General features: G+C 35.7%; 1 protein-coding gene across 1 annotated transcript; it reads right to left on the reverse strand.

Annotated features, from left to right (window-relative positions):
• Positions 1-1,562: 1,562 nt before the first annotated feature.
• LOC119990649 (F-box protein At1g67340-like) lies at positions 1,563-3,460 on the reverse strand. The gene is made up of 3 exons (XM_038836657.1): positions 2,987-3,460; positions 2,730-2,892; positions 1,563-2,632 (listed from the first exon to the last, which is right to left on the reverse strand). The coding sequence occupies exons 1-3, from the start codon at positions 3,235-3,237 to the stop codon at positions 1,841-1,843; spliced, it is 1,206 nt and encodes a 401-aa protein (XP_038692585.1). The 5' UTR covers positions 3,238-3,460; the 3' UTR covers positions 1,563-1,840.
• Positions 3,461-10,815: the final 7,355 nt, after the last annotated feature.

The following is a 10,815-nucleotide window of genomic DNA, read 5'->3' on the forward strand; positions in this document are numbered from 1 at the left end:
TAACAACGTAAATAATTAAGACTTGATGATATTTTTATTTTCTCTTTTAAACTAAACATAATACACACATTTTCACAGTTTATAAATTAACGTCAGTTAGAAATTTTACCAAATATCTTATAGTGTATAATAAATTACAAACCGGAGACAAATACCCAATAAAAAAAAGTACGGATGCTAAAACCAAAAAAAAAACTCGTATAAACTAGTGTTGAACTTCAAAAATAAACTCTACAAAACGGGACCATTCATGCCAAGGGACAAAATTATCCATCAGATGACGTTGGTGGTGGAGTTTTTGGATGTCTAGTGTGATGTTTAATTGGGCGGACGCCAATCTATCGGTTCTTTCAACTCAAACTTCAATTTGATAATTTTTGATATGTTTTCCATCAACCAATTTGATGATTTTTCCAATGTCGGTAGCTATGATTTCAAATCATGTTATGGGTCAATCTACATTAAGGTAGGCCGGAGGGGCCGCACTCCTTGGCCCTTGCTAATAACATTTCCCTGGTGCATGTGTTTTTGGATTTGTGTTATTGATTGAGAATGAGATTTCAATGGTGAGCGTTATATTTCTTGATTTCTTACCCTTTTTGATAACAAATAATGGATATCTTGCCTTATTAAAAAAAATGTAACGAATTTTTATCTATCTTAAAAAAACAAAACCATACTAGGGTAGAATAAAACAAATTACACTACCCAGAAATAAATTTAATCCTTTTCACACTTGATCGTACAACTATGGAATCACAATCAAAGTCAACCCTTTAAATAGAAATAAGAAATCCCAAGTACTTGATTCCATTGAACCAATTTGCTGTCGTACCTGCTTGAGATTTGCCACCAACCACAACTGGAATTGTACATGATAAACTGGGACTGGGTTGGGCCTGGACAACCCAACAACCAACTAGTCAGTCCCTAATTTCACAGAGCACCCAATAACAAACACTGATAAATAAATGAACATAAAAGAAATATTAAGTGCACCTCCACCATTGGATGCTTGATGCCTTTGTAATTTTTTTACATTAATTACATCTATATTGATAGTCTTCCGTATGAGAAACTCATCCAAGACATGGCAATATGAGACTCTCCGTCTTATATATGATAAATCGAATACATGAGTCCCCTATAACAATAATTTATTTATCTTAACATCTTATCACCAAACCAACACCTTAGAGTTCATAATACGTGTACCCACTAGCAAGTTGTAAATATGCATCTCTCTCTTTCCGTCTTAAACTTCTTTTTCTGGTCAAGGGGTTCAGCTTTTTTGACTAATTATTATTAGAGATCACTTTTTATGTTGGCCTATCCTAGCCAACCTCACAAACTGCTGCTCTTTCACTGAATCCAACCCATTCACATTTTCTCTGAATCCGACTTTTCTCTTCCAATGAAGAAGACAAGAAGAAGCAGCCATATTGGATGCCCTTTTGCCTTTGCCCCAAAGCTAAGCCAATTTTTATGTCCTCAAGTGACAGACTCATCTGGTCGCTTCAATTCCCTGATAATTAATTACTCTTTGGTAAAAAACGAGAGGAGAAAGGAAAGAAACCCTAATTAATCATGAAAGCAAAAGGCCAAAACAGTCGCCTTGATTTTACTGATTTACCCTTTTCTCTATACAATCAAGGGAAGCAAAAACTCTACTTGCCTTCTTCAAAGACAACAGTGAAAAGATTTTAACTTTAACTTTCAAAACAAAATTGGCCACCTCATTATCTCTCAAGATTTTCTTGTCCTCTACCCGAGTCGTTGACGACTCCATCAGCCGTTACTGTCACCGTTACGTTTTTGGTGATGAGTTCTTAACTAGTATTTAACTCTCTCCCATAACGTCATCTTCGCCGTTACCGTCATTATCTCCGTAACCGTCAACTCCGCCATCGTTGCCCTCACCATCCTCCTCAAGCCACCGTTCAACGGGCGTGCACTCCGCCTTGTGTCTCAGCTTCCAATCAAGCGCCTGACAAGCACGTGAGCAGTAATTCACGGCTCCACATACCGAACATCTCCGAAACTCGTGCTTTCTCGTCTCGGGTCTCCCGCAACCAGCGTGCGAGCATAGCCTAAGACCCGGACCCGGTGACCCGCCCCGAGCAGCAAACCAATCGGCTAAGAATTGGCTTGATGGATGCACCTCCGGAGCCGGAACGTCACATCCGAAATCGCTTAACAACGGACAACCCACGCCGTTCAACTGGGCATTATTGGGGCTGACGTTAAGATTCGGATTCGGGTGTGGATTGTGGGTCCAAGTGACCCATGGGCGTGCCGGGATGCCTGGAACCGCAGACGAAGAAAGAACGGCGGCCAACTCACGAGCGTTGGCTTGAATAAGAAATCGGCGTCCCTCTGTTATATTCTGACGCACGCCGTAGCCATCTTGAAGGCAGTGCCCAAGCTCCCGCAGGGCGTCGATGTGGCCGAGGAAAGCAGCTCGAGCGCATAGAGCCACACCGGCCCTTAGATCCTTATCATTCTTGGAGCCACCGCTGCCGTTGAATTGAATAACAGCAAGAGAATACAGAGCCGACGCGTGAGAACTAATCGCCGCTTTCGCCATCATAGAAGCTCCACTGCCCCGATTCTGTAAACAGTAGAATCGAATCTGCAAAATTGATAGAAATGTTCATTACGTGTAATACTAAAAAACAGAATCTTATCAACAAAATTATGTCCGAATGTTTCAAAAAGCGAGTCTTTACCATGCCAAGAGTGTAAGAAGCATCAACATTTCCGGCGTCGGCACAGAGTTTCAAGAATCGGTGAGCGGACTCCGACCACTTCTCCGCCTTAATAGAAAAGGCTTTCTGTGAAGCTCTGGATAGCACTAGAGAATTCAGGGCTAAACTGTTCAACCTCTTGCATCTGTTTCACAAAATCAATCCCGTTAGCGATGATTTCACAGAATCAAAAAATTCATCCGAAATTGAAATCATAATCACCTAGAGCAAAAACTTACGTAGACAAAACGTTGATGAAATCAGATGGGCAACTGGCTGTAGAACTAAGCTTGCATAGAATAGATATAACAATATCATCCGGAAGAGAATCGAAAAGATCACACTTTCCGGCCACCTCCGGCGAGAATCTCTGCCTCTTACTCCGAAGAACCATGGAATCTCCGCTAAAATCTCTCCTCCTCATCATTCTCTTGTTGTTATCAACACAAACATCCAGTCTCGGATAACAAAGGCCCCTCCTTGTTCTCATCTCTCTCTCCTTATCAGAGAGAAAGCAAAGTGAAACCTCTGTATAAAAGAGGGAACCAAAGGGACCAAAACAACAACAAAAACAGAGCCGAATCGATATAAATTAAAGACCACCGCTCCAGAGTGGTTGTAGTTAATTACAGTATTGACCCTCTACTTGTTCGTACATACGGTCAAATGGCGTTGACCCAGATCCGTCCGTTCATCGGCGTCGATTTACAGTTTTGCTTTGCTTAGAGAGAGAGGAGACTCCTAAACACGATCCGGTATATTTATATTGTGCTCCACTGACTTCACCCTCTCTCTCTCTCTCTAAAATTGTTTGGGTTTGTTTCGAAAACGGTTAATTTTGTTGCAAGTAAAAGCAACTAACTTGGGTTATTTTCTGAAATTAACCCTTCTAGTATTTTTTTACCCTGATTAATATAAAATCCACTCTCGTTACCCTTCGCGTGAAGTAGAACTATTTACGGTGGAACTAAAAATGAGAGCGCGTGTGAAGACGCAAGAAGAGTGAAAAGGTGGAAAGTTTTGTACTGTCAACAGTTTCAGGTAGCGAATTCTGGGGCCTCGTCGACGACCAAACCATAAATAGAGGTCAAAAGTAAAAAAATTATCACTGTAACAGAACAGAAAACTGGTTCAGTAATCTTTCTTTGGAGTTATTGCTATTTACCTTGTTTATTAATTTTATTTTCCTTTTATGCCCTTATGTTTTTGGTAACAATTTGTTAACAAATCACACATTTCTTGCCTTATAACCTTTTTCATTGCAATTTAAGTAACATCGGGACACAAAAACTAACATGGTATATATATGATGATGTTGGAAACAGCCTACGGTTTTGGTGACCTATTAGGCGATACGATTAACATCATATGATGTCTTTGCTATTGCTTTGGATTGCCTGCACATGACAATATATGTGAGCTAAAAGGGACTCTGAGGATTTACTCGAGGGACCTCTCATAAATCAAGTATAATCTATTAACTGAGTAATGCTCAGCGCTTTCTTTGTAGCAAGTAAAGTGTAGAGTTCAAAATCATTTACTTGTAGCAGGATCCCTTTGGAGGCCCTCGCCTTGATTGGTGTCCTCGATTCCATCTTAGTCGGTAATTGGAGAGACTACTCGGCTAATGTGTTAACTCGATTTTACATGCCACGTGTAAAGATCCAAATATAGATTATTTTGGTACTATCAATAAATAAATAAATAAATATATATATATATATGATTTAAGGTATAACTATTATTTATATTTGTAGCATATCATATCGGATATGTATAGCAACATTTTAAATATGTCGATGCGGCACAAGGTAAAACTGCAATTGTTGAAATCGAATTAGATTTTTCTATAATCTCATGAATTAAAAAATAGTTACCCAATTCAATGGCATTAATGGATTGAATGTTGTAGTTTGCATTGATGTATATAATTGTCCATTTGGAAGATTTATGTAATATTCCGGGTGCAACGAAATAAAATTGTATATAAATTCATGGAATCATTGTGTGATATATAGTCAATCCCTTTAGTGATAAATTTAAATCTTAAAAACTATATTTTTTTTCGAAAGATTTAATTGATTTTCAAAATCGAGGAAATCACAGTTTTCCATGGGACCTCTCTGGACCTCATTGTACCATAACCAGTCAACTTTAGATCCCACTGGCTCCACCAAAGATAGTTGTCTCCGCAATAACATTAAATCTTGTTTTTCAATTCCTTGTTGGCAATTACTATTTACATGTTAAATTTTTTAAAAAAATTATATATTCAGAATCTGCGTATAAATTTTTTTCTAACAAGATTGATTGTTAATGAATTTTATCGGGTAAATCTTAATTCTATTGTTTTTTTGAATGAAATTTCAAAAACAAATGAATTCAAAACTAAAACAATGAATTCTAAATTGTGTTTTAAAAAACAATAAATTTTGAACAATAAATTATGAGATAAAACAGTGTAAAGAAAACTATTTCATTGATTAAATCAATGAAATAAATTTATTGAACTCTCATGAACTACCAAACAGATGGGTTATATGTCATTTTCGTTTACATAAAAACCATTTCTTGCACTTTTTCTTTATGGCCTATTTATTTATTTAGTTATTTTTGTGTGTGGTGGAACCAACCTAGAAAAGAATCCTAATTAAAAAAAAAATATCAAGACTCTGTTTGTGGTAAGAACAATCAAAATTTTAAAAAAGATCTGTAAAACTTTCTTTAAGAAAAATATGTAAGGAAAATTCATAGAAGAAAAATTAAAAATTGAAGTTTTGTTAAAATTGGACTTCCTATAGAGGATAATATTAACACCCGAACCACTAATTAAAGTGATAAAAATAATGTGTACCATTTTAATAATCAGATTCTAACCTCTCTCTGTTTAAAAAAGAGTTGGGATTATAGTATTATACTATTCCACTATTCATTTGTGCTCTTTTGTAGAGGTGATAAGACTTTAAAAGAGATGCCAAATTTTATTCTACGGCCATTTTTTTAGTTTTTATAATGAATTACGGACGCGATGGAAGATGAGTTGGGAACTGAACCGAAGAGTGATGTGGACCACTCGTGTCAATCCAGGTAGGACCCATCTTGTATGCCTAGTCTTTTTAGGGCTCCTCGAGGAAGTGGAGAAACATACTTAAGAGTTAAGACTCACAAAATTATTGCCAAAAGAAAAAGAGTTAAAGACTCAAAAAAAAAAAAAAGACCCCTCTTGCTTCCTAGGGTTTAGCATATGTTATTATTTGTTGGGTTCCTGCTTTATATTTTGACCAATTAAAGTGAGGTATTGTCAGGTAAAAAATTATTGTATTGTGAGATGAATTTTATCGAGAAAAAACATTTGATGTGTCATAAAAAAAATTGTGGTAAGGTGAATTGATATGCAGTTTAGTGTTTGAATTAACAAAATTAAGGTGTGGTGTGGTGAGATAATAAATTATGAAATTTATCTAATTTTAATTATAAATGATTTTGTAAGATTAGTTTAGTTAAAAAAATATTTATTTTATAATGATTTAATTTGTACAAAATAAGATATTAATAATAGCACTAACATATAAAACATATTTATACATTTGCATGAATGACAAATAACATGCATACAAATTGACATGGTTTAATTTAACATACAAGTGCCATCTATAATAATTGAAGACTTTGACCAAACATACAAGTGCCATCTAATTCCATCCACTACCATCGTGAAGCCTGAGACTCCCTACTCCTTCGTCAATCCTTTTCATCATTTTCTTCAAACCACCGGGATCAAGAAAATCGATTATGGAGATCGGAGCTGAAGGATGCCGGTGAATACTTATCAAGAAACAAGACTACAAGAGATTCTCATGTTCGCGAGGGAAAGGAACGATTATGGGTCCCGGTGAACCTAGTGTCGCGACAGAGGCGTAAGAGGGTTCTTTTTTTAATTTAATTTATGGGGATAAATTAAAAAAAAAAACTAATATATTCAATGTCATACAAAATTATTTACATATGTCTTGAACACAACCTATCACAGTTTTGCACGTGTCAAATGTTAAATTGTACAGTTTTGCACGTGTCAAACGTTAAATTGTACATGACGTCATCTTACAACAATTTTAAAATTCACTATAGTTCACCACTTGAGGTTAAAATAAACTCCCAAACTGAACCATAGTGAGGCCCAATTGATAGCCAATTAGCCATCGGATCATTACACAAAATATCCAAGTGTTCTAGTAATAATAGTTTGCTTCCATTAATATAAAAAATATTTAAATAGTTTGTTTTTTTATTTTTCTTTTAAAACAAAAGGTTCGGTCAACATATTAAGAGGAGTGTAAGAGGAAGAAACCTAACAAACAATATTAAAAAAATTATTATTATTATTTGCCCCTCCTTAATTTGATCTCACATTTGAAATTGATACATTCTCAATCAAACTCTCGAGTTAAGAAATAATTTGTTTGATTTGACATGAATTGACAGACATTAGTAATTAATTTAGTAATTATTAATTAAGTTAATGAGATAAACACGACTTAGTACATTGTGAGACTCTTGGTGGTTGTACTTGGTCTTTGTTTAAACTTGTTAAAAAGGTGGAAGCTAGTGTGTTCCTCTCTTATCAAACGAAGTCAAAGACGTGGAGCAACTAGTTTCCTTATTTTCTTCGTCCAATTTTTATTTTTATTTTTTAATATTATTTGATTAAGATTTCTCTTTCGTGGTATAGATTTTTGTCTACCTTGGATGGGATGGTTTTTGGAAATAATTAATGATCCTCTCAATTATGCTCCTTGGCTTCTAATGTACATGCATGTTTCTCTGTTTAAAGCCATATAATTGAGGTAAAGACTCAAACATTTCAAAGGGGTCACCATTATACACGTCCTAGGAGTGGCAAATCCAGAAATTTCAGCCATTGGAGCACACATTATCGTATTTTTCCTAAGTTTTCAGGATGTTATTGAATAGAGACATGATAATAACAACTGAAATTTAGGTTTAGGCCGGCAATTATAGGATCGTTGAGAAATTATTAGGGATGCCCAATGCCATCGTATTTGTACATAATTTGACTAGGAGCCCAGCCCCAGTGTTACAATACGTTGATCCGCCACTGATTCCTAGGCTTTTAGGATGATTAGGATCCATTCATTGTTATAGTTTGATAATAAGTATATGCAATTCGATAGAATATGGAATTTCTGTTCAATAGTTTGGAAGAAATCAAGAAATTGAATGAAAGGATCGGTTGAGTAAGGTAACGAATGCCTCACACGACTACACAAGACATGCATAAGCGCGCGCGGGAGGAAAAGCAATACTAGTGCACCCACGTCACGCTACTACTTGCTTTTGTTGTGGCTCACGTTGCATATTATATCATCATCACTGAGAAATCCGGAAAAAGAGAAACAGAAACCATAAACTCACACACCAAGCCATCTCATACGCATCTACCAGTTATAAGTTCTAACCCCCACAATCCGCAATATCACGAAACGAATAATCAACAAGTTAACGGGGATGAACCAAATCCATCATAGGCATTGTTCGGTCTATCTGAATATATCGAGTCCTACACGACTTTGACATTTTATTAGAAAAAGTACATCTTATATGGTGGGAAGATGATGAGCCTATGCTTATAAGTAGATTGTTTGTTCGTAATCTGATTATGCATTTCATGAGAGTGCGACGGTCCAATTATCTGGAAATTACATGTTCTTTTTATTTTTTTTAAAGAAAAGTTGGGGGACCGTACTTCAAATGTGCTAACATGCAGCCTAGTAACACAAAAGAGAGCCTGTTAAAGAGAGCTGTTACAGTAGGACCCACTTTTGTTGGAGGGTTTTAGGACAGGTGGTTTGTTCCCTCTGCGTAGTGCACGCCTCTTCGTTGCACTTGACACGTTCATGTGCCACGTAAGACAAACGTCAATGTCAATTGCTGAGGTGTCGAAACGATAAGGCTCCGCGAATCAATCTGACCGAAAAAGGTGAGCAACCATTGGTTCAATTGCATGCATTAGCGATAAGGTAAGCAAGGCAATAAAAAAATATCGCACGATTTTTATAGAGAGAGTATTTTATGGTCATACACTCTTCAAAATCTCAATCCTACTAATATTATCTGTTTTGGAATTTTATCGATTCCTATAGATATATTTGACTTGCATGATTATATACCGTCTTACTTGAGCTTAGAAAAAATACCTCATTCAAGTTCTCTTATAAACTCACATCAATTGGATTATCAAAACGATGCAGAACGGGGCTACAAATAGTTAAATTTAAGATAAAATTTTGGATTTTGATTTTTAATCATGTAACTTAAATATAATACCCAAATGCCAAGGCCTTTATTACTCGATTGGGGAGACAAATCAGCGCCGTTGATAAGTAAGCTGCACATTATATAGTCGTTGATCCATTTGTGTAATACTTACTGACTGGACAGACTTTATAGGTTTGACCAGTCCAAGTATCAGGTGAACGAGGATTTGCTTTTCTTTGTTTCACGGATTCATAGTGCCTCGTCTGATCAATTTTGACATTTCAGTCTTTAATGTCTTCCACTCTTCCTTTCTCATTTGACTCTGTCAGTATGTCCACCATCTATTGCCCAGTAAAGAAAATGTAAAGACATCAAATAGTTTGCCTGAAATGACAGAAACATCCCCCAATTATCTACTGTTCATTCATGGGATTCCCTGTAACCAAGACACTGTTCGCTTGTTGCTTCATATTGCTAGGACAGTCACTCCTTTACGTGAATGGTACGTGAACTTTTCTCCAGAACTTCAATGAAACCAAGGCTAATATAGTCATTTCCCATGTTCTCTTTTTGGCATATATCAATTATCAACACAACTGTTTTTTAAAGAAAACGTTAAATGCCATCGTAATATGATATTAGCTAAATAGCTATGGTTAGTAATAAGATTAGGGTTACTAAAATTAATCATTAAAGGAAACCTCTGCAACTCTGATTGATTAAAATGTAAAATCGCAAATAAGAAAACCGTTAAATAATCGCTAACATTTTTGGTGTTTCAAGTTTTTGTAAGAAAGTCCAATTCAAACAATTTTTAGAGGTATTGTCAATTTTTAGTCTCAAGATCCGTATGATTTTGTCTTTAAAATGGTCCTTTAGATATAATTGAAAAGCGTTGGATCATAAGTTATAAAACACATTGTTTTCCCTTAACTTTCCGACACAATAGGCTTGTGATAGTTGAGTGAAACATTTGTTAATTAAGCATGCCGATTATTGAAGGGAGTTGAAGCAAGTGAGTAGGAAATGAATTAAGTTGCTAAGTGCGTACGAAACAAACCTAATAAATAGTTTTTGGTCATTGCATGCATGGCCGGTGACTAACTCCTCCAGCTAATGCTCAACACAATTTTTACTTCCCAAAAAAACAAATATTTTAATAAGTAAGGTTTACGGCAGCTGAAGGCAGCGTAAAATCTATGTCATTCCCATTCCTTAATGAAGTATTTAATTAAACTCGATTAATGAAGTTTGGGATTAGTGAGAATTTAGCGTAACGAATTAGGGATTATTGTTGCTTAATTAACGCATTTGGCAGCATTTACTCTCTTGGGTTTCGTGTAGAATCCCAGTAAGAGAAAACACGTGGCGTCCTAAAATGCTTGAGTGATCTTCAAGCCATCTTATTAACATTCTCTGGCTTCTCCATTATTTTGTTATTTTCTTTAAAATAAATCCCCACATTAAATTTACTTAGAAAAAAGGTTCATTATCACCTTTTTCATGCAGCTTTTTTCAGGGGACGAACTGATCATGCAATCCAAGCGTCATATACTGATATACATTAATACATACATACATATATATATATATATATGTCGTTCTTATGATCATCTCATTAATAATAAATTGAATCAAATAATTTGTGGTTTAATTTTTTAATCCCACCACTAATGTCATGAAAGATTACTAGATTAACCATGCCTTTATCATCATTAGCGTTACGTATAAGAGACCCCAAGCCCCAAGGCCTAAGAGGTCTTGTTTTCACATTATGAGATAAGAGTTACTT

Source organism: Tripterygium wilfordii, chromosome 22 (genome assembly GCF_013401445.1).
Source record: "Tripterygium wilfordii isolate XIE 37 chromosome 22, ASM1340144v1, whole genome shotgun sequence".
Taxonomy (NCBI): Eukaryota; Viridiplantae; Streptophyta; class Magnoliopsida; order Celastrales; family Celastraceae; genus Tripterygium; species Tripterygium wilfordii.

Coding starts and splice junctions, on each gene's coding strand:
- LOC119990649 (XM_038836657.1), bottom strand. CDS start 3,237: ATGAGAACAAGGAGGGGCCTTTGTTATCCGAGACTGGATGTTTGTGTT. Junction 2,893..2,986: donor TTCATCAACGTTTTGTCTAC/GTAAGTTTTTGC, acceptor TTTGTGAAACAG/ATGCAAGAGGTTGAACAGTT. Junction 2,633..2,729: donor CTTCTTACACTCTTGGCATG/GTAAAGACTCGC, acceptor TCAATTTTGCAG/ATTCGATTCTACTGTTTACA.